The 24,456-nt window shown below is 44.1% G+C and overlaps 1 protein-coding gene across 2 annotated transcripts in view; it reads left to right on the plus strand.

The window, feature by feature from the left end:
• DTD1 (D-aminoacyl-tRNA deacylase 1) overlaps positions 1-24,456 on the plus strand; it is a 178,215-nt gene that overhangs the window by 16,550 nt on the left and 137,209 nt on the right. For both annotated transcript variants that reach the window (XM_032859274.1, XM_032859273.1), the window contains exon 4: positions 6,958-7,064. In XM_032859274.1, the coding sequence (XP_032715165.1) occupies positions 6,958-7,064 (107 nt within the window). The remainder of the gene's footprint in view (positions 1-6,957; positions 7,065-24,456) is intronic.

Raw genomic sequence — 24,456 nt, forward strand, 5'->3', positions numbered from 1 at the left:
TTCTATGACATTTCTTACTCCAAAGCTACAAAGAAATCTGGCTATTTTCCCCCCTAGTGGTTTTATGCTTTCACTTTTTGATTTTGAAATCCTAGATCCATTTGGAGTTTATCTTGTGTACAGTGTAAAACAGATCCAAAATTTATCTTTCTCAGGTGGTTATGAGATGGTTTCCCAAAACATTTATTTAAAAAACCATCTTTACCTCCACTGATCTGAGATTCTGACTTTATCCCATATTAAATTCCTGTATGTGTTCATGAACTGTTAAGTTTTGTTTCTATTCTGTTTTTGTTTTCTTTTAGTCTATATGATGAAGACACACTTTGAGTTATTGAAGATTTTGCTATGCTTTCTATAAGGTCAGGGGAGTCTCACCCACATTGCTCTTTGGAGTTTCCTGCCTATTCTTAATTATTTTTCTATATGAACTTTTAAATCAGCTTGTCTAGCTCCAGAAAATAATCTGTGTTATTTTTATATGAATCACACTCATCGTATACATTCATGAATCCTGTGGTGGATGATGATAATCACCCTCTAGCATATTCCCTTACCTTCTTTGACTGTTTTGTGGCCATGGGGACTCCCTACTCAGGGGAAGGTAAGAGTTTATAGGCTTAGTCCTTCCAGTCTACCTTTGAGCCTCTCTGAGGCTACTTTTGTCATATGTCTTTTCTTCCTAGAGGCTCTGAACTGGATAGAACCCTGCTGTGAAGGCACTGCAATCCCAAAGTGAAGATTTATTCCCTAGCCTGTGTCCCAAACTATGTCCAATCACATCACCTAGCCCAGCACAATAGAGGTGCTACAGTGAGGCTAAGTGATATTAATACACTCCTTTAATATAATACATAAGAAACGCATAATAAAATGCCAACAACATGGAGATGCACTGAACTTGAATGTAAACCTTCTTCCATTCTTATAGTCTCAGGGAAAACTCCTAGGTCAAGTTTAAATTCTGTATCATATTCAAGTATAAAGGAATTAAAGTTTAAAATCAAACTCATGGTCTGATGAGCTCAGAGGCCATTCTCCCTGGTTTCTTACTTTGCTGCTCTTGGTGGAAGGGTATTCTTGTCCAGTACGGTCCAGGCTCTTTCAGCACAACTGCACTGCACTGTATAAGGCTCCATGTAGGTCCTCTGGGGCCTCACACTGCATTGTCCTCACACAGGCTCCGTGATGCCTCAATGAGGAGAACAGGGAGCCTTCCATGTAGTTATCCCAAGCAGAAAGAAGCCATGCCCAGGACCCCAGCAGAGACCAGAGATGTGCAAGTGAAGCCTGATGGCCAGAGAAAACCTTGCCTTCAGCCTCTCTGTTATATGAGGGGGCTGTGCCAGTTGCCTTGAATCTGACTTCAGAACTTTAGCTCAGATGAGAATTTAACTTCCCATCAAGAGGTTAATTTTGGGCTATTTCCCCTGCCAACTCCTGTTTACAGCTCTTTAGTTTGGAATTGGGGTGACCCCCTTTGGTGGTAGGTGCCCTCACCTGCGAGCAGACATTTTCATTTCCATGCTGGGCCACAGGGTCTGTTCCCTAGTTCCTCTGGCCATGGACTCCCTGGCCTGAGACGTCTGCTGCCTGGAGGAGGTGTTTCTCTTGAGTGGACAGAACCACGACAGAGACAAGCAGAGACCACTGATAAGGGGAACTTGAGCCTGAGGAGAAGCCACAAGATTCCAGGAGTTGACTTTCCGGTGCCTTTCATGATGCTGGATATGGAATGAAACCTGGCAGTAGTTTTAATGCAGCCACCCAAGGCCTAATGTGGCTGACAGGGCCTGTCGTGTGCCCTTTTCCCAACAACTGAATCCTTTCCCCAGCCAAGTCATTTAGGAAATGTCATTGCTGGAGCTGCTGGACTTTGCTGATGGCTCCCAGAGCCCTTGCCTCTGCTTCATAGGTTCCCTTGAGCCAGATTAGCCTGCTGGGGAATCCGTGCCCTACTGGAGGTGCCCTGAATCGGCTGAGCCCTCTGGGGAGGGGGACCCGGGGACATGGTACCCTCAGAGAAGCAGTTCTGTGCTGGTGAGCAGAGCTGCCATAGTGCCCATGGCCCACCAGGGTCCACTCCTCTGGGGTCCAGGTGTAATGCAAGCCCATGGGTCTAGACCAAACTCCGTTAGCTCCGGTGGCCCTCTCCTTGCCACATGCTTATTTTGAGTCCTCCAGTTCCACACATTTGCTTGATTTCTTGGTTCCCAGCCTGTGTACCTGATATTAGGGCCTCCATCAATAACCCTCCTCCCTGCCTGCCCAGGCTCTGAACAGCTTTAAAGTAGAGTGAAGAGGAAGCCTGGGTGGTAAGGACTTTGCCTTAGTGACAGAGGGAGCTGCCTTTGGGGGTGTGCTCAGGTGGCTGGCCTGAGGCTCAGGACTGGTCCCCAGAGGTAGGCCAAGTGCCAACTTGGTCATGGCCATGCAGGCTGGCTGTGGAAGGTGCATGGGCTTGCTCCCAGCCAGGCCAAGAAGCTTTCAAGCCTTCTGTTCTCCATTTTTCTTCAATAGCATGTTCTTTTTGGTGTCGTTTCCTTGCCTGCCCCCACCTCCCCACCATTTACCCATATTCTACCATGGACAGCAGTGGGATTGACAGTAGTAACAGGGACCCAGATTTCCTAAACACTGACTGCGGTGCTGTGGGCCCAGTGCCATGCGTGTACTAACAAGCAGCCTCCCTGTGGTGACTGTCCTGCTGTGGTCCTTGAACCAGCAGGGGCTCGGAGAGGTGGGGCGGGGCTTCTCAGGGAGTGGTGATCATTAGTCAGGTATTGTTCAAAAGATGGGATGTAAGCCTTCACAGGCTAATGGGGCGCAGTGGTTTGGAGCTCGTAGAGGCCTTGGACAGTGGCTGCTGGAAACCAGGTCACAGCAGGTTTGGGGCTCCAGCTGGGAGTCTTCCAGCTGGAATCATGTGGCACAAATGTGCCTGACACGTGCTTCTCCAGCTCTGGACAGAACCCTGGGACTTAGAGTTAAGGGTGAACTTGATTATATCATCATTAGAGCCCTGCTGTAGTTCTGCAGATATGTTTCTGTCTTTTAAGATTATTTTTAAAAATGTTTTTATTTCCTCTGGCCAGTATAATTTTTCATGAGGCTTTACTCTTTGATCTGAACTGGAAAAAATGTTCCCATTTTAAGACCTCTTAAAATATGTCTTTGGATTTATTGTCTATACAAATGAAAACTCAGATAATAGTTCTGTTCATAACTGAAGAAAAACAGGAAAAGAAAATAAATTTTTCGCTACTTGAGTGATAAACACGGTGAAGCATATGCTGTATATCCTGGCAACAGAAACTCAAGGTCGGAAATAATTCCTTTCCTCCTGAGTCTGCCTTCAGCTTCCCTGAGGAGTGCAGCGGCTGAAATTTTGTACTAATTGTAGCCATAATTTTAGCATGCAATTAAACACATGATTTCCTTCCCAGCTGATGTCTTTTTAGCTAGTCTGACATGGATAAAACAAAAGCCCTGTAGATTTAAATGGCCACTTTAATTTGATAGGAGTTGAAGAAAAGTCACCATTGTTTGAGCACTTTTGGCTGCGTGGTAGAAACGAGATTAATCTTGCCTGTAAAAATGGTGAACAACTTGGGTGCTTCTAATGGAGTTTCTAATGCTGCTCTCTGAGCATTGAAGGAAACCAGCCGTTGGTATGTCCATTTTGCTAAGACCCTCCATGAGGTTAAGGATCACTGGACAGAGTGCTACCAGGGGGAGGAGTCCGAGATGGAAACTGTATGGTTGTGGCAACAGGAGCAGAGGTTCGTGGATGTCGCCTTATGTGGTAGTGGGTCTGGCATCTGAGGGAGCCTAGGACCTGAAAGCAGAGCTGCTCTCCAGGGAGGGAGCAAGAGAGGCCCCAGGCTGGCCTGCCCTGAGCCAGTGTGTCCACTTGGTGCTTTTCTTTTTCTTGGCTTCTCTCAGAGGGTCATTTGCCCCGTAAAGGATATTTTATGTGAAATTAGAGCTCCTCACCCTGGGGAGTTTGGGAACTACCAAGGTAAAGAAACTAAATAGGTTTCTCTATTAAAGGACATCTTGAGAGTCTGTTACACGCTGCTGTGCTTTGTGAGTCTCTGAAGGAGAGTTCAGCAAATGTGGTTTTCCAAAAGAATGTGACTGTGGCATTCTTTATTCAAGGAATACCTGGCAGGGCGCAGTTTGGGAAGTGTGGTTCTGGTTGTGTGGAGCCTCTTGAATGTGACTTTTTATAACAATAAGAACAAATGCTGATTTTGCACACACCGTGTGTGTGTGAGCCGTGGTCCCAAGCACTTGCATGCACTGTCTCATTAAATTTTCCCCGTGTTTTAGGTCCTCTTGTTAGCATCCCTGTGATACAGGCAAGAAACTGAGCCATTGGGAGGTTAAGAAAGTTGCCCAAAGCCTCAGAGCTTGTGAGGGCTGGGCCTGTCCTTCTTTTTCAGCCTGCGTCCTGGCTGTCCTTTAAAGCCCTGGACCCTGCGTAGCCTCATCCAAGAAGTCTTTCTGATTCACTCCCCATCCCCAAGGAGGACTCGGACCCTTCTTTGGTCTCTAGAGCCAGAATCCCTTAAGTCTCTGCCATACTGTGCTGTCACCATGATGTGCCCAGCTGTCCCCATACTGGACCACAGGGTTCATGAGTGTCAGGGCTATCTGCACCTGGCAGCTGAGTCTTTGATCTCTAGCACCATGTTGGCACACAGTTGCTGTGAGTGAAAAACAGTGAGTGGTTTTCACATGTGGACTGGATCCCATATGCTCTCTTTGTTACTTATTGGTAGGTGGCAGCAGAAGAGTTCCTGGTGGTTCTGTTTGTGAGCACTTGTACTATTTTAATTCTGGATCCAGTTCTTTTCTTACTTTGCATTTAAATTGATAAATTTAAATTAAATAAATTTAATTGATAAAGTGTCAAGACCTGTGTGTTCCCTTGACTAAATGTCTGTGTGTGTCATCAGCAGTGATTAGGCCCAGGGTTTAACAGAGGTACTTGGATGGATGGAGTCGTTTTTCTGATGCTGCACCGAGTCATCTCTCAAGACATATTCTTGGCTTTCTTTATAAATGTAATTCAGCATTTGGGGATTGATCAGACACAACTGAGTGGGTTTCGGTGTTAATACAGAAGGTTTGGAATAGGACACAGAGAGGAGCTCTTTTCTGGGGCAGCCTGTGGCCATTTTGAAATGAATCCTAGAGAGCAGGATGGTTCCCACAGTGAGGGAGCAGGACCTCCCTTTCCACCTATCCTTTTACTTTTATATTTAATTTATTTGAAAATTTTAATTATGAAATATACAGAAAATAGATACTAGTATGCTCACTACCCATTTAGTCCCATTTGTCTGAGATCTCTCTCTCAAATCTCATCATCCCCTGCCTTCTATTCAGTATGAATGTGGTTCTTGTCCTGTGTTTGGCTTTCTTGCTCATGTTTTTTTCATATATATTTAATATATATATCTTTGTAAACAATATAACTCATTTTGGTTATTTAAAAGTATCATTTAGTGGTGCCTGGGTGGCTCAGTGGGTAAAGCCTCTGCCTTTGGCTCAGGTCATGATCTCAGCGTCTTGGGATCGAGCCCCACATCGAGCCCCACATCGGGCTCTCTGCTCAGCAGGGAGCCTGCTTCCCCCCTCTCTGCCTGCTGCTCTGCCTTCTTGTGATCTCTCTCCCTATCCAATAAATAAATAAAATCTTAAAAAAACCCCAAACTTAAAAAAAGTATCATATAATTAAATAAATCGTATTAAAATGATATGTCCTTGTTGCAAGTTACTTTAAAAATAAAAGATTTATTTTATTTAGAGGGAGAGAGAGAGCATGCGCACGTGCACACATGCACCTAGAGGGAAGGGTAGAGGGAGAGGGAGAGAGAATCTCCAGCTGACTCACTGCTGTGTAGAGCCCAACATGGAGCTTGATCCCATGACCCTGAGATCATGACCTGAGCTGAAATCAAGAGTTGGACCCTTGACCAGCTGAGCCACCCAGGAACTCCAAAAGTGGCTTTTTATTTATTTATTTATTTATTTAAGATTTTATTTATCTGACAGAGAGAGACACAGCGGGAGAGGGAGCACAGGCAGAAGGTGTGGGAGAGGAAGAAGAGGACTTCCCGTTGAGCAGGGAGCCCGATCCAGGCCTTGATCCCAGGCACCTGGGATTATGACCTAAGCCAAAGGCAGATGCTTAACGACTGAGCCACCCAGGCACCCCAGCAAATGACTTTTTAAAGATCACATCACGTGTTTGAGATTTGCCCTGTTGACGCATGTAGCTGCCACATAGTATTCCACTGAGGAGTTAAAGTAGAGTTTATGCATTCATCCCCCCATTGAGGGACAGATTGTGTCCACTTTTTCTGTAATAAATGCTGCCTGGGGGACACCTGGGTGGCTCAGTCAGTAAAGCGGCTGCCTTTGGCTCAGGTCATGATCTCAGGTTCCTGGGATCGAGTCTCACATCGGGCTCCTTGCTTGGCAGGGAGCCTGCTTCTCTCTCTCCCTCTTCCTGCCACTCTGCCTGCTTGTGCTCTCTCTCTCTCTCTCTGTCAAATAAATAAATACAATCTTTAAATGCTGCCTGGATGAACACCCTCGAACATTCCTTTTGTGTGAGAATTTCTGAGTAGACCCCCCACCCCCACCCCTGAGGTGGAATTCTGGAGTTGTAGAGCTTTTTCAAGCACCATCATGCCCTCTGAAGTGGCTAAACCAATTTCCCCATTTCCCCATCTAATGTTCCCAGATCTTTTCATTCTTGCCAAGTCCATAGGGCTTGCACGTCTGCTCTTTAATTTTGCATTTCCCTCTCTACTTCCACCTTTTCCCGTGTTTACTGGCTAGTCCTACTCTTCATGTTTCTGATTGCATTGATCTGGTGACTTTTTAGACAGGATAACCTGGGGTCTCTGTCTCTCATAACTGTTTGTGTTGCTCTTTCAGATGGCAAGTTTGGTGCCTACATGCAAGTCCACATTCAGAATGATGGACCTGTGACCATAGAATTGGAGTCCCCGGCTCTTGGCGCTGCTACCTCTGACCCAAAGCAGGTAAGCCTGGACTCTGTCGGGGTCTGTCCCCTGGCTTTTGGCTTCGATTGAGTCCCTGGAACTGTTCTCTGTCTGAGGTGGAGAAAAGACTTCATTGTAGTGAACTAGTATCTGTGTTAATACATCCCTTCCCAAGAATGCCTGTGTTTACACTGCATCTCCTTGGTGCTGTGGTAGGCTGGACAGTACTTCTCCCTTAACCTCCTCCTAACTTTGGATTCCAGAGAAAATGTCCTTCGCCAGAGCCCAGCTCGTTCCCCGCTGCGAGGTGCTTTGGTGCCCACACGCCGCTGGGTGGCAGCAGAGTAATGGCACAACTCCACTTGAGCCCTTGCCTGTCCTCTGCATGGGATCAGAATGGTTACCTAGAGTGGGTTTTGTCCCACTGAGGACACATGTGCCACCCGAGGTTCTCTGTAAATCCTTATTTTTCTAAAGCACTGTCTGACCTGGATTTGCTGCCAGCTCTCTAAGCTTTGAGAAAAAATTTTAATTAAAATAGAGAAAGGAAATCCATGATAGTTCTTGCACCCTGTATGGTTCTTACAGATGCTTAACACTTCTTGAGGCTTTAATTAATGTGCCCACTTAATAGCCTTCGAGACACGTGGGAGCAGGCAGAGGAGTGAGACCAAAGGGACATTTCTGTTCTTCCTTCTCCCCCACCCTCCCCTCCTCTTCCTAGGATGCTATGAATTGGAATGATGCACCAGGTAGGGGAAGTATTAGATAAATGTAAAACTGGATGACGTGTTCAAAGTTATAATGTTTCTTTCATTGATATTTATTGGATAAAATACTTTTGAGATACTGTTTTCACAAGAATAGAGTAGGAGAAGATAGCAGCCCATAGTCTGAATCGTTATGGACAATGCCTGAATAGTCCCCTGTCCAGCACAGGTGGCTGAAGACTCTGGTTGCTTCGTGTATCTGCCACTGGAGAACCTCTTATGAAGCTGTCATTGTGACAGCCAGTGGGATAGAGTACTAAGACTCTACCAGCTTTACAAAAGAGTTGATGTGAATTATTTTTGTGCCTGCTTGCTTATAAATTCACATCTTAAATATGAAGGTCTGCATGTATGGCTAAGTTGGTCTAAGACTTGCCATTAGTATAACCTGATACCATTCAGAGGAGGAGAGCAGACTCTCCTCCTCTTTGGGTCCTTACTGTTGTCAACCAAGAAAAACCTAATAGTTATGCACAATCAGACTGATTTAGGTCAATTGGCAGCCTGCAGTTGATGGTCCTCTGCAATGCAGAAAGCTAAAATGAAACTCCTGCCACCCCACTTCCACACATTCCTTCTGTTTTCTTTTTTCCTAAATTCGTGGGACTACCATTTACCTTGTTAGCCAGGCCCAAATCTGGTGTCATCCTACTTTCATCCCGGCCTCTCCCAATACAGTTTCTTATATGTTGATACTGCTCTAAGGTTTCTTTTTCTTTTTCTTTTTTTAAAAGATTTTATTTATTTGAGAGAGATTGAGAATGAGAGAGAGTCAGCATGAGAGGGGGAAGGTCAGAGGGAGAAGCAGACCCCTAGCTGAGCAGGGAGCCCGATGCGGGACTCAATTCTGGGACTCCAGGATCATGACCTGAGCAGAAGGCAGTCACTCAACCAACTGAGCCACCGAGGCACCCAGGTTTCTTTTTTTTAAATGTAGTAAGTGATTTAATCTTTATCATAGGGTATGATGAGGAAATGGAGGCACCACGCTTAAGCAGTAGCTTAAGGTCACATAGCTGCTAAGAAGTGGAACCAAGATGCAAACCCAGTTTTCAAAATCAGGAAGCAAAAAATTGTTGCCTAAAATCTGCGGTCACTGACATTGTTTGAGAAATCTAATAGTCCCTGAATGCTTGCCACCTCCCAGCATTTTTTGGAGAAAAATGCCAGTGGTTCCTGTGCATTGTGGGCCATGGTTTATTATTTTTTTTAAAATTTTTATTCAGTTTATTGAAACTTAAAAAAACAAGCAGTTTACCTGTGGGTGATTTTTTTTTTTTAACTGTTCCCCCCACCCCCTTAGTTCCAAGTTATTATTTTTAAGGGGAACATAACCTTTCCTACTTGTTGCTGATTCTTTGGGTTGATAGAGAAGCAGGAACATGTCTGACATAGTAGTGCTGGACTTCAAAGGTGATAACTAAAGTTCCTGGAATTACTTTAACATTAAAGGAAATCACAAATGAAAAATCCACATAAAAGTTTAAATGTTTTATTTTGAAATAATTGGAGATTTTTTTTTTTGAAGTTTTTATTTATTTATTTGACAGACAGAGATCACACGTAGGCAGAGAGGCAGGCAGAGAGAGAGGAAGGGAAGCAGGCTCCCCGCCAAGCAGAGAACCTGACGCGGGGCTCGATCCCAGGACCCTGAGATCATGACCCGAGCTGAAGGCAGAGGCTTTTAACCCACTGAGCCACCCAGGCGCCCTGAAATAATTGGAGATTTAAGAAAAGTTAGAGTCACAGTTCCCCTGGTTGCTTTACCCAGCTCCCACTAACTTTACTGCCATATACAATCATAGCGTACTGATGAAACACTGAGATTAATACTGATATGTTACCGTTAATTGATGGTGGGAATGTTGGGGTTTGGAGCCAATGGCCAAGAGAATTCTTGAGATGTCTTCGGTGCAAAAAGGTGGTCTTATTAAAGCACCAGGACAGGACCTTTGGGCAGAAAGAGCTGCCCTGGGGTTGTGAGGAGCTACTGATTATATACTTTCAAGTTGGGAGGGGGTTAGTAAGTCGCTAAGGAATTTTGCAAGCAAGGTTTCCAGGACCCTGAGGGGGCTAGCTATTGTTAGGACAAGGTCATCTATTACTAGTAAAACCCTAGTCATGAGACCCTTCAGATGTATGTCACTGGGCCATGTGCTTGGAGGATGATTGCTAAAATGTATCTTGGGGTAGAGATAAAGGAAGTTTCCCAAGGAATTTTTATATGTTAAAAGATCCAGGAGGTTGGGATAATGTTAAGCTAAGAGCACCTTTTTGCCCTTACCAAAGTATTAACATTGAGGCAGCTGAGTTCCTAGAGGAATGTCACTCTGCCTGTTTCAAGGACTTGTCAATAGGCTGTAAATAGTAAGGAAATTTAACTTTTCTTTTACCTTTGTTTTCCACATCATTAACTACACTACAAACCTTATTTAAATTTCACTAGTATTTTTTTTCTTCTAATGTTCTGTTTCTATTTGAGGGTAATCCCGCATTGCATTTAATTGTTACTTCTCTTCTCTAATCTGTGACAGCTCCTCAGCTTTTCCTTGTCTTTCATGACCTTGACGATGTTCAAGAGTATTGGCGTGCTGTGTTGTTGAAGATTCCTCAATTTGGGCTCTTTGATTACAGTGAGGATATGTGTTTTGACAGGAATACCAAATAGCACAAAAATGATTTGCCTTTCTCAGTGCATCATAGGGAAGTACATGAGATTGATCTGTCTTATTACAGTTTATGTTAACCTCAGTCCCTTGGTTAAGATGAATCGACCAAATTTCTCCACCCTATGTGGAATATTATTAACCTTCCCCCCCTCATCTGCTCTCTTCCTTGTTCATAACAGATGGCTGTCTTTCTGCTTCACAAAGAAGCCATCTGAAGGCATTAACCCTGCTTCTCCATCCCACTCTTCCTACATAGGTGGCAGAGCTGCCCTTCTCTGTGCTGAGGCCAACACCTTCCTTAGGCCAGGACTGGCTGTATAATTTGTGGGGCCCAGTGCCAAATGAAAACGAGCAGCCCCTGGTTAAAAAATTATAATAAAGAGTTAATTCTTTATTATAATAAAGGGTGAAGCCAAAGGTGAGCCCTTCTACAAGCAAAGCCCTATGAACCCGTATTGGGTGGAGCCAGACCAGCCCGGGCTGTGGCGCCCTCCCTGGCCTCCCCTGTACCTTCCTGGCAGCCTCCCTTAAGCACTTTGTTCTCCTGTCCAGTCGGTCTGTCTGTCTCACTCATCCATCTCATTCCTGTGGCTTTTAAATATTCCCGAGCATTTCCAGTTGAGAAACGCCTCCATTTCCTTTCTGCTTGCCGCCTGCTCTGTGTACTGTGATCTTCAGGGACTCCTGCTGAGGCCCCCTGAGCCCTGTGTCATCTGATTCCAAAGCTGGTGGGCCCTGATGACCTGCCCACTGAGCAGCAACTGCCACTGCTGCCGCTTGGATGTAGTCTTGAATCTTGTTTTCTGGGACACCGTGCTCCCCAGTTTTCCTTTTGCCTTGGGCTACTCCCTCTGGTTTGATGTGATTGCTGTTTTCTAGTTCTGCTATAACTCTGTTTGGAGAAAAATTTTAGTCACGTTTTTCTTTTCATTCTAAATCTCTAAGAGAGTAATAATGCATTGTATCTTTTGGGATCCTAAACCTTATTTCAGTTAGTACCTCCTCTTTATAACAGGAAGACATACAAAGCATGATTTTTTTTTCTTTTACCATCTGATGAGGCATGTTAGCTTATTAGAGTAAGAAAGTCTTTTTTTTTACTATTTTATTTTTAAGTAATCTCTACACATGTGGGGCTCGAACTCACAACCCCGAGATCAAGAGTCACATGCTCCACTGACTGAGCCAGCTAGGCACCCATTTTCGCCATTTCTGAGTCTTTCTTTTAGGAGCTTTCTTTTCAAATGCATGAATTGTGCTGTATCCATTTCATTTGTTTGACCGGTTAACTGGCTCAGGAGTCTCAGACCTGGCAACAGGGTGCAGATCTGTGTCCTCTCACTGTCCAGTAGGTGGCGACAAGTAGGCATGGAGGGCCCTGGTGATGGTGAGGGCCAGCCACTTTGCCTGTGGTCTGTCTCCCTCTTTCCATTCCCAGAAGACTGCGTGTTATACGCAACTAATGAATTGTTGAACACTACATCAGAAACTACTGATGTACTATATGCTGGCTAACCGAACCTTATTAAAAAAAAGGGGGGTTCCTCTCTGGGCAAATAGCTAATTTGCTTGCTTTTGTGTTGGTAGGAAGACAGCTGCCAAATTGTTTTCACCTATAGATAAGCATGCCTTTCTGTCAGTTGAGCTTTTAATTCCAAATGTTTTATTTTCTCAGTATAATCCAACTAGTAGTGAAACTATGTACATTGTAGAGAAATGGTTATTTTGGCACTTTTTTTTTTTTTTTAAAGATTTTATTTATTTATTTGACAGACAGAGGTCACAAATAGGCAGAGAGAGAGGAGGAAGCAAGCTCCCTGCTGAGCTCGATCGCAGGACCCTGGGATCATGACTCCAGCCGAAGGCAGAGGCTTTAACCCACTGAGCCACCCAGGCGCCCCTTGGCAAGTTTTAAAACTCAGGTTGTTTAGGGATGCCTTCAGCTCAGATCATGATCTCAGGGTCCTGGGATTGAGCCCTGTGTCAGGCTTTCTGCTCAGTAGGGAGTCTGCTTCTCCCTCTGCCCCTTCCCTCTCCCTCTCTCTCTCTCTTAAATAAATAAATTTTTTAAAAATCTTAAAAAATATACAGGTTCTTTAAACTGTCTGGACAAATGCACTCTGTGTGTGTGTGTATTTATGCATTAAGTGTCTTTTTTAGTACCTGGCAGTATACTGGGCACTTGAGGCAGAGAAAGAAGTGCTGTGACCCAGTCCCTGCTCCCAGGAGTAGAGGTGGGGCAGCATAAACCCGGAAGGCTGATAACAGCGAGGGAGGTACAGAGTAGTACAGGACAGTGTAGGATGGGTCACAAGAACATCATGTCCTGCTCCTCCTTAAGGCTCTCCAGTGCCTTCTGATGCTTTTAGATTACAAACTAAGTTCCCTGCTGTCACTTACCATGCCTTAGTCACTGGGCTTCTGTGACTCGGTCCACCCTGCCCTGCTGCCACCTGCGCTTCGGTTCCTATACTTTACCTGCTCTGAGAGCACACTGAGCTCTTTCCTACCTCTGACTCTTGTTTCAGTGTCTGTGTCTCTTTCTCAGAAAGTATACCGTGACTGCCTCAGTCCTGAGGAAGCCCCTGCCAGGTGCTCTGTCACCATACTCTGATGACTAATTTCATAGCACTTGGCCGTTCTTTTATGTTCTGCTTGTTTCCTTCTTCCTCCTCTGTCCACCCTACTGTTAGAACTCAGGCTCCCTTGGTCTTGTTCACTGCCAAGTCCTGGGGGTGAGCCTGGGTTGTGTAGTTTGTTTTGGACTCGTGTGTCATGGGTTGGGGGATGCTGTGCTGTCTGTGAATGTCCTGGGTTCTGAGAAGGCTGATGCCACTGCTGATGCAGTCAAGCCGGGCTGGCCTCCCAGAGTGAGGGTTTTCATTGACCTTTAAAGATGCAGAGGGGAGGAGGCATTCTAGGTTGTTGTTCCCAAGCTTACACTTCGGTTGGGGGTAGCTTATTTTCACGGGTCCCAGAGCTCTACTTGCTGCCCATGAGGCCTGGGCTGGTAAAGGTGACTAGCGGTTTGGCTGCCTTAACCAGCTCTCTGCTTGCTCTTGGAACTGGCTGTGCAGCCTCTGCATGCCTTCTGTGGCTGCATCCGCAGCATGCCCCATGCATTTACAGGCTGCTGTGTGGTCCCCTGATGTATTCTGACGGTGAGAAGAAGTTGGAACAGGAGCATGATGTGCTTGCTCTGAAAGATATTTCCAAGGGGATCAGGGCGCGGAAGCAGTTAGCACAACTGCCCCCCAGAAGCTCTTTCCCTTGTTGCATTCTCACAGAGGAACACGATTGTGGTAGGAACATGCTGATGATTACCTAGAAAAGATTGCTAGTGTGTGAGCTCTTCCGTGGGTGGCTAGATATTGGGAGATTTCAACACCCTCCTTAGCCATTCCTGATGGTGAAAGCTGCTTTCTGCTCGTGTTTTCATTTAAATGCCCTTCCCCTTTAAGTAGGGGTTATTTGCCTGGGTCTCACTGAGAGGGGGTTGCATGTATGTGTGAGCAGGTGGGGAGGGGTATTTTGTAATTGAGGGGCTCTTCCCTCAGGCCCAGAACCCACCTAGTTCATAGTGTTGCATTAATTATTTATATTCTCATTTATTCAGTGCGATTGAAACCCTCACTTAATTGAAATGCTAGAAAGAGCTGAAAAAATGAACTTTCAAATACACATCTTTGGACTAGCTCATGTGTGTATTGACACACTGCTGGGAGAAGTTGACCAGTGAAAAATGGTGTCAGAGCTTTTAATTTTATGCTTGTCTGAATATCTTCATCACTTCACTTATAACTTTCTCCATAGACTTGTCTTATCAGCAAGGATCCATCTCTATTCCTGGAAACCTTGGAATGCCTGGATTGAGGCATTTACAACTTCTGTAGGATCAGGAGGAAATATGTAGGGGAAAGAGCTGGGTGGGGAAAGAGCTCCGTTTGGTTTTATTTATTCGTACTTCCAGGGACGGGCTAGCCTTTTAAGTAATATGTGCTATGGAATCCCAAAGGTGGAATGAAGGACAGACTAGGACACAGGTGGCAGCCCGTGGCAGGTGCACAAAGGTGGGCACTTTATTCCTGCACGTTCCAGTTTGAGGTTGAGATGTAATGAAAGTTATTCTCAGTATATGGAAGAAGTATGTTGATGCCAATAAGTTTGTGTTTTTTTCATAGAAGTACATTTATTTAGTGTAGGTCTTTCCTTTTTTATCCTTTTTTTTTTTTTTTTTTTTTTTTTTTAAGGCTTGAACTCCAGGTGCAAGTTCCCTATCTCTGTTGGTTTCATCTTGGTTTTTGCATGACCTGAGCCAGGCTCGTCTTGTTGACTTGTGACAAGAATGTGCTTCTAAGTCTGGTTGCCAAAATGGTACTCAGATCCTCTCCTTTATTCCAGTCATTAGTTCGTTTTGTCACATTGATTCATCAAACAGATGTTGACTGAGAGTCCTGTTGTGTTTACACAGAAGCGTTAGTAAAACAGAAGCAGAGACTTTGCAAGAGTGTCTTCATTACGTTGTTTTTGTCGTTGGTGTTGTTCATCTTTGTCGTGGTATTGTGGGAGTGCTGGTGACCCTGAATCCTGGGATTCTCCTGTCACACAGCGGCCTTTCCAACAGGACAGGGCTGGTACCTGGCTGGACCTCTTGGGCTACGGAAATCACCCTTGTTTTTATTTCAATGTGAACACTGACTTCCCTGAGTTAGGAAAGCAGCATAACCCTCTGGGGGAAGGGTTGGGTATGGAGGCTGGGTGGGCCCTTGACCTCCCGCAGTCCTGCTCTTGGCTCACCAGCAGCCACAATCTCTACTAAGTCCCATCAGTGTGTGTATGCCATGCCCTACCTGGGGTATGCGGACCTGGCTGGTCAGAAAGGTTGTAAACTTCTAAGATGTTTCCAAGCAGGCTGGCTTCTTCTTTGTTGGGGGAGCTGCAAAGGATCGCTTTTGTCTTATTATTTTGATTTGTTTCCATATAGATAATTGTCCTAAGTTGGTACATTAGAATTAAAAAGAGGCCTTTGCAAGAGATACATGGTTGTATCTTTGTTTGGGGACCCACTGATTAATTGATCAACCTTCATCTTACCTTCTTAAATCTGTTTACTGAAATTGCAAAAATTATAAGAGTTTGGTTCTCTCCTATTGAAATTTTGGCTGGTAAATTAAAAACTGCGATCCTCTCTACGTTTGACAAATGAAACATTTATAATCTTCAACTAGATTAAACAACTCTCTCAGGGCACTAATGGTCTAGTGCATTTAAAGTTTAAGGGCTTTGTTCCTTTGTATGCATTTTTGGCAGATTCTTAGTTATTTTAACCTTCTGATCTTATCTGTGGTTGTGTCAAAAACACAAACTCCTAGGGTGCCTGCATGGTTTAGTTGGTTAAGTGTCTGCATTCTGCTCAGGTCATGATCTTGGGGTCCTGGGATCCAGCCCTGCGTCAGGCTCTCTGCTTAGCGATGGGTCTGCTTGTCCCTTTCCCTCTGCCCCTCCCACTGCACAGGTGCACACGTGTTCTCTCTGTCTCTCTCTCAAATAAAATCTTTAACCGCCCCCCCAAACTCCTTACCTTACTGTTTGACCTGCCAAAGATTAACCAGCATCTTTTTTGAGAGGGGAGGGGCAGAGGGAAGGGGAGAGAGAAAATCTTAAGCAGGTTCCACCCTCAGCGTGGAGCCTAATATGGGGCTCAATCTCAGGACCCTGAGATAATGACCTGAGCCAAAATCAAGAGTTGGACGCTTAACCGACTGAGCCACCCAGGCCCCCTAAGCATCTTTTTTATTATTCCCAAGGGAGGGAGGTGAAGTTTATCCTTCCATGGATTTATACTTTGGCAAAGCAGTGCTTTAAATATACAGACTCAAGATTTTAATTGGGAATTTTTAGCTTTTTAGCTAATTTATTAGGAGCTTCATAGCTCCGGGTAATTGTAGAAAGATGTTTGGCAAATCAGTGGTATTTTTGTAAAAAGCCTTGTTCAAACATTTGCATTACTAATGGAGAGAAAAGAGTGGCATGGAAGTGATAGAAATAAAAAATGGGCTTTCATCCGATTCTCAGAAGGCCCCAAAGAAATGAAGATACTGGCGGCCTTGGGGCTGTTGTGTGCAGGGGTTTCATACTCTGTTCCCTGCAGAGTCACTCAGACTGGTAGTTGCGTTCTCTGTCTGGGACCACAGGCTTCACGCCATGGGGTGCATATTGAAAGGCAGAGTCTTGGGGCACCTGGGTGGCTCAGTTGTTAAGCATCTGCCTTTGGCTCAGGTCATGATCCCAGGGTCCTGGGACTGAGCCCTGCATCAGGCTCCCTGCTCTGCAGGAGGCCTGCTTCTCCCTCTCCCACTCCCCCTGCTTGTGTTCCTTCTCTCTCTGTGTCTCTATCAAATAAATAAATAAAATCTTAAAAAAAAAATGCAGAGTCTGGGTGCTTTCCCCCCACCTCTGGTTTTCTGAGCCAGAGTTCCTGGCATGTCTGGATATGAAAGGCAGAAGAGTAGCAGATTTATGTTTTTAACTAGTTCTTTGTGCATGCTTTGCGAGCTACTGGACCAGAGAAAATTGAACATTGCCATTTTTATCTGCTCCAGGCATTGGTCTCTCTGGACCACTTGCCCTCCCCCGCTCTGTCTCCCCAGCTGTGATGACTACAAATACTTTACAACCTGTATTACTGCAGCTGCCAGGAAGCAAGATGGCTGGGCTTGAGAATTGAGGTCACATATGAGGCTGTTCTTACTCATCAGTGCCCCCTCAGTTCCTCACCCCCCACCCCCATGCACACCGCAGTGATGAAAATATTCCCAGAGCATGGTACCTTCTTGACACAATTACAGATGTGTCAGGGAAAAGCCGATAGAACAACAGCTCAATACGTGAGTGACTGATGATGATGGGCCCCTCTGCCAAGGGACATTGAGGCCTGTGCCAGGGGAATAACTTGTTTCTTTTCTTTAAAGATTTATTTATTTATTTATTTTAGAGAGGTAGTGGGAGAGAGAGAGCATAAGTGAGTGGGGGGAGGGGCAGAGAGAGAGAGAGAGACAGAGAAAATTCTAGACTCTGCAGTGAGTGCGGAGCCTGATTTGGGGCTCGATCTCAGGACCTTGAGATCGTGACCTGAGCCGAAATCAAGAGCTGGATGCTCAACTGACCGAGCCACCCAGGTATCCTGGAGTAACTTGTTTAAGAGAGGGGAACCCAATATGTGGATTGCCCAATGGCTGGGTGAGATTCCAGTGGCATACTCTCTTGAGATTTTTGGTTTGAAAAACAATGCTTATAGTTCTCTTGGTTTTTTGGGTACCAGACATCTGGCCCTATTCCTAGGTTGATTTATTCATGGGACTTGAATAAAAACCCAGGGTGATCACTACCAAGCCTTGGCTGGGAGAATTGCAATTTAACAGAATGCATGAATGTTGAGGCTTTGTGGGCTGTTGGCTAATCATTTACTTTTAAACACAGGGGACATTGTTAGGGGTTCGTATTTTATGATGTATTACTTGTTAAGTTCATGGTAGAAGCTTTTCACATTAAATTGTAGGACTAGTTTCCTGCAGATTGTTTACTGGTTTTTGATTGTTATTTTTGTTTTTCTCCTTGTGTTCCTGGTCATCCACCCGAAAGGAACTCCTGTTCTCTCCACCTCCCCCCAATCTTTTAAGGTTAATTTCAGATAGTGTTTCATTCATGATGCTTACCTCAGGGCCCGTCCAGCAGGCTCTTCCTGCCTTTGAATTGTATGGTGTGGCACTGGTTGCATAGTGGTTGGTGCTTTTATTAATGGCCCATCCTCATTTTTTATTAGTTTGTTTGCTTATTCATTTATCCATCTCTGCACCTGCTGTGTATCCATCTGTCTGTCTCCCCATCCAGCCATCCACTCACCTACCTACCACCCTCTCATCTATGTGTGTAACAGATACTGTTAACGGTGCCTGCTTTGTGCCAGCTTCGTGCGTAAGTACAGCACTGAGCCAGCGTCGCGCCATTGTGGAGCTTGCACTGTGGTGGGACACATACAAAAGCCAGCATAATTGACAGTTGTGATTATGTAAAGAAATCAAAACAGGGTGAGGTACAGAGAATGCTGTGGAGTGGGGACTACCCTAGTTAGGTATGGGGGCTGAGGAAGGAGGTGGAGCTGAGAGGGAGTCAGGCCCATGAAGCCTGGGGGAAGAACGTGCTAGATGGAGGAATCAGCAAGTGCAGAGCCCTGGGTTGATCAGTGGAAGAAAGGCCAGTGTGGCTGAGCTCCGAGGGTATCTGGGAGAGGGTAGGACAAGGAGGATAGAATTGTGACCCAGGTCTAATGATGCGAGGCCTTGGCGCCTAGGTTAGTAAGCTGGATGGTTGTTGGAATTTGAGAGCATCTGGGTGTGTTCGCAGACGTGGCTGAGCTGGACTGTAATGTAGGCGAGGGAAGGGGCAGCAGGTAGAGCAGTTCAGAGCTCTTACAACAGGTAGGTGAGAGGTGTAGAGTCTGGATGTACTTTGGAGGCTCTTAGCCACTTGTGTTCTGCCTCTTGCAGTAAGGGTGTTCTATAAATGACTCATGTTTGAATTCTTTTATACCAAGGTTTGAGCAGTGGGGCGCACTGTAAAGGCTAGCCTCCTACAGTTCACTACTAGGAAGACCCCATTCCTGCCTCCAGTGCAGGGTAGTGAGGGGATTCCATGGCATGAGTTTCTTTGAGTTTCTAGGATGAGATCAGACATTTAGACATCAAGGGGTGTGATGCTCAGCCCTGGTTCTGCAAGTTCCTTGGGCACAGTTTGGACATAAAGCCAGAACCTCTGTTTGATGATGTCCAATGACAAAGAAGCAGGTTTCAAGGATTTAGGCCCCCTTCTTCAAGTCAGCATGAAGCCACGTGTTTCACTATCAGCCAGCTTTCCCCTGAATGCAAACAACTTTATAAAAAGAGACCATAAAGAGCCCAAGAAACATTTATATTGAATTTGATTTTTACATGCCATTTTAACTTGTATCGTTAGGGCAGTTTCTAAATCTTAAGTGTTCGGAACTTGTTAGAGGAAGAAAAGGGTTTATTTTTGGAAAAGTATGTTTCCTGTTGTTCATTGATCTTGGAAATTATGGGAGGTAATTGTCAGAAGGGCGGCAGCGGCTCCAGAGGCAGAGTGGAAATCTGGGGCTGGAGGAGGCTCTTGTGCCTGACCAGTGCCAGGGGACTGCTTGCTGGTATCAGGTCAAGAGTTTCATAATCGTCGCTTTCTACCTGCTTTGTTCCGTCATCTTAGTTATTTTTGTCAATACGAAACAAAAAAGAACAGCACTTCCCTGAAGATTCTTCACATTAAATGTATTCCTTTGACTACTCTCCATAAAATGTGAAGTCAATTTCTTTTTCTATTTTAAGCATGAAAGTGGAGCCCGGAAGCCTCAATTTCTGTGTAATGGAAATAGCTAGGTTTGTGGCCTTGTTTCCATTCTCCACTCCTGCTCAGACCGGGGCATGATACCCATAGAATCCCCCAAGCAGTGGCTGTGTTCAGGAATCGTGGTGGTTTGACTGCAGAGAGGGCAAAGGCTGTTATTAACTGTTGGTGGTGTCATTGTTGGGTCATGAAACCTTTAGGGGATAAGTACAAATCCTATAAAATTTCATTTCAAAATCCAGACTAGATCTGGCCTTATGCTCTGTGGATTCTCCCCCCCTATTCCTCTGCCCCCGCTCATGTTGTTCCTGTGTCTCCTTCATTTTCTTCAGGGAAGAATCTCCTATTATTGTTTTTTAAATTTCATGTAAGCAGTGTATTCTGGAAAGTACCAGTTTGGAAATGTTATTATTTTTTTTTATTAGTGAGTTTTTATAGTATTCCTGGGCAGAAAGGTATTTTTATAGAAGCAGCTCTTTTCCTGTCTTTTATTTTTCTCGTGTGCCCGTAATATACCATTTTTTTTTTAAGATTTTTATTTATTTATTTGACAGAGAGAGATCACAAGTAGGCCGAGAGGCAGGCAGAGAAAGAGGAAGGGAGAGAGGAAGGGAAACAGGCTCCCTGCCGAGCAGAGAGCCTGATGCGGGGCTCGATCCCAGGACCCTGGGATCATGACCTGAGCCGAAGGCAGAGGCTTAACCCACTAAGCCACCCAGGCGCCCCGTAATATACCATTTTTATATCAGTTTTTGTTACAAGTAATATGTAAAATCAGTATCCTTTTAAAAAATTAAAAATACTAAAGATGATTTTGACCATAATCTCTCATTTCCAGAGGTAACACCATTGGTTAAGTTCTATGCCTTTTCTTCCAGACTTAATAATTTGTTTACTCACATTTACCACATACTCAGAAAATATGTGGTATCTCAGAGAGAGTCTGTATCATAAGACTTTTTAAGAATTGTGGTAAAATAGAAAACAGAACCATTTTAGCCATTTTACCATATTTGAGTGTACAGTTCAGTGGCATTAAGAACATTCACGTTGGTTGTGCAGCCATCATCACCATCCATCTCCAGAACTTTTCCATCTTCCTAAACTGGTACTCTACCCAATTAAACTGTAATTCCCCATTCCACTCCGTGAGTCCCTGGTAACCAGTCTTCTACTTTCTGTCTCTGAAATTGATTATTTGAAGGCCAACACATGAGTAGAATCATAGTGTTTGTCCTTTTGTGTCTGGCTTATTTTACTTAGCATGATGTCTTCAGAGTTCATTCATATAGCATGTGTCAGAATTTCATTCTTTTTAAGGCTGAGTAACATTCCATTTTAGGTATATGCCACATTTTGTTTAGCTGTTCATCAGTTGATGGACATTTGGGTTGTTCCCACTTTTTGACTCTGGCAAGTAATGCTGCTGTGACACGGGTGTGCAGGTATCTGTTCGGTTGCCTGCTTTCAGTACTTTTGAGTGTATGCATTGAAGTGAAGTTGCTGGATCATATTCATAATTCTTTGTTTAATTTTTTGAACAAGTGCCCTATCATTTTCCTCAGTGGCGGCATCATTTTATATTCCCACTCGAAAGGTACCAATTTCTTCATATCCTTGCCCTCACTTCTTTTCTGTTTTTTTTGTTAATAGCCATCCCCAATAGGTATGAGGTAGGATCTTGTTCTGATTTGCATTTCCCTTTTGCTTTGTGATGTTGAGCATCTGTTCATGCGCTGATTGGCCATTTGTGTGTCTTCTTTAGGGAAATATCTATTCAAGTGCTTTGTTCATTTTTGAATCATTTTGTTGTTGAGTTATAGGTCTTTATTTTGGATATTAACCCTTTATCAGATGTATGATTTGCAAATATTTTCTCCCATTCTGTAGATTGCCTTTTCACTCTATTGATAGTGTCCTTTGATATATAAAAGTTTTCCTTTTGTTTTTGTTTTTTTGTTTTTAAGTGGGTTCTAGTTGTGGAGCCCAGTACAGGGCTTAGATTCATGACCCCGAGATCAAGACCTGAGCTGAAATCTAGAGTCAGACACATAATTGACTGAGCCACTCAGGCACCCCTAATTTACATTTTGATGAATTCCATTTTCTGTCTTTTCTTTTGTTGCCTCCCCTGTTGGTGTCATATCCAATATATAAGAAGGTTTTGAAGGCTTTCCCCTGGGTTTTCCTGTAAAAATTTTATAATTTTAACTCTTAATATTTATTTTGACTTAATTTTTATATATGATATGAAGTAAATGAAGTTGGAAGAATGGACATTTTTCCTAAACCATTTGGGAATACGTTGCTGACCTGATGTCCTATCACTCCCCAAAACATGAGTGTATATTTCCTGCCAACAAACATGAGTGTATATTTTCTGCCAACAAAGACATCTCTTACAAAACCCTAAAACATCCATTAAAAGCAGAAAATTACCACTGCCATTTCAGTACCATCCAATCCTCAGATTCTGTTTACTTTTGAGTGATTATCCCATAACTGTAAATCCCATAACATAAAAGTATTTATTTTATTTTACTTTATTTTATTTTTAAAATTTATTTATTTGACGGATAGAGATCACACGTAGGCAGAGAGGCAGAGAGAGAGAGGAGGAAGCAGGCTCCCCGCTGAGCAGAGAGCCCGATGTGGGGCTCGATCCCAGGACCATGGGAACATGACCTTAAGCCAAAGGCAGAGGCTTAACCCACTGAGCCACCCAGGTGCCCCCTATAACTGGTTTTTTTTTTTTTTTAAAAGATTTTATTTATTTATTTGACAGACGGAGATCACAAGCAGGCAGAGAGGCAGACAGAGAGAGATGAGGAGAAGCAGGCTCCCTACTGAGCAGAGAGCCCGATGCGGGACTCGATCCCAGGCCCCTGGGATCATGACCTGAGCTGAAGGCAGAGGCTTAACCCACTGAGCCACCCAGGCGCCCCTATAATTGGTCTTTTAAAGTGGTTCAGAGCCATGTGTTGCATTTTATTTATTTATTTATTTATATGTTACATTAGTCACCATACAGTACATCATTAGTTTTTGATGTCGTGTTTCATGATTCATTGTTTGTGTATATCACCCAGTGCTCCATGCAATACGTGCCGTCCTTAATACCCATCACCCGGCTAACCGTTCCTCACCCCCAACCCCAAAACCCTCAATTTGTTTCTCGGAGTCCATAGTCTTTCATGATTCATCTCCTCCTCTGATTCCCCCCTCTTCATTTTTCCCTTCCTTCTCCTAATGTCCTCCATGCTATTCCTTATGTTCCACAAGTAAGTGAAACCATATGATAATTGACTTACTCTGCTTGACTTATTTCACTCAGCATAGTCTCCTCCAGTTCCACCCATGTTGATACAGAAGTTGGGTATTCATCCTTTATGATGGCTAAGTAATATTCCATTGTATATATGGACCACAGTTGCTTTATCCATTTGTCTGTTACTTATTTATTTATTAAAAGATTTTATTTATTTATTTGATAGAAAGAGAGTGATCACAAGTAGGCAGAGAGGCAGAGAGGCAGGTCAGAGAGAAAGGGGGAAGCAGGTTCCCTGCTGAGCAGAGAGCCTGATGTAGGGCTCTATCCCAGGACCTTGAGATCATGACCTGAGCCGAAGGTAGAGGCTTAACCCATTGAGCCACCCAGATGCCCCTGTCCATTTGTCTGTTGAATGGCATCTCTCAATTTGGGTTTCTTTAAGACTAGATTCAGCGTGTGCGTGTGTGTGTATACATGTATGTGTGTATCTACGTGCGTGTTTGCACATGTCCTCTACCTAAATGGTATTATAGTGTATATACTGTTCTGAGACATGCTTCTTTTATCTAGCAATATAATTTGTTTTGTTATAATTAATTCATTCATTTTAACTGCAAGGTAGGATTCTTTTTTTCTTTTTTAGATTCTATTATAATTTTATTTAAAAATTTTTTTTTAATTTTTTTTTATTAACATATAATGTATTATTAGCCCCAGGGATACAGGTCTGTGAATTGCCAGGTTTACACACTTCACAGCACTCACCATAGCACATACCCTCCCTAATGTCCATAACCCTACCACCCTCTCCCTCCCCTGCTCTCCCCCACAACCCTCAGTTTTGTGAGTCTCTTATGGTTTGTCTCCCTCCCGATCCCATCTTGTTTCATTTATTCTTTTCCTACCCCCCACAACCCCCATGTTGAATCTCCACTTCCTCATATCAGGGAGATCATAGGATAGTTGTCTTTCTCCGATTTTTGACTTATTTCGCTAAGCATAATACCCTCTAGTTCCATCCACGTCATCGCAAATGGCAAGATTTCATTTCTTTTGATGGCTGCATAGTATTTCATTGTGTATATATACCACATCTTCTTTATCCATTCATCTGATGATGGACATCTAGGTTCTTTCCATAGTTTGGCTATTGTGGACATTGCTGCTATAAACATTTGGGTGCATGTGCCCCTTCGGATCACTACGTTTGTACCTTTAGGGTAAATACCCAGTAGTATGATTGCTGGGTCATAGGGTAGCTCTATTTTCTACTTTTTGAGGAACCTCCATGCTGTTTTCCAGAATGG

The sequence above is a fragment of the Lontra canadensis genome, unplaced genomic scaffold (assembly GCF_010015895.1).
Source record: "Lontra canadensis isolate GAN:19392208 unplaced genomic scaffold, GSC_riverotter_1.0 scaffold16, whole genome shotgun sequence".
Classification (NCBI taxonomy): Eukaryota; Metazoa; Chordata; class Mammalia; order Carnivora; family Mustelidae; genus Lontra; species Lontra canadensis.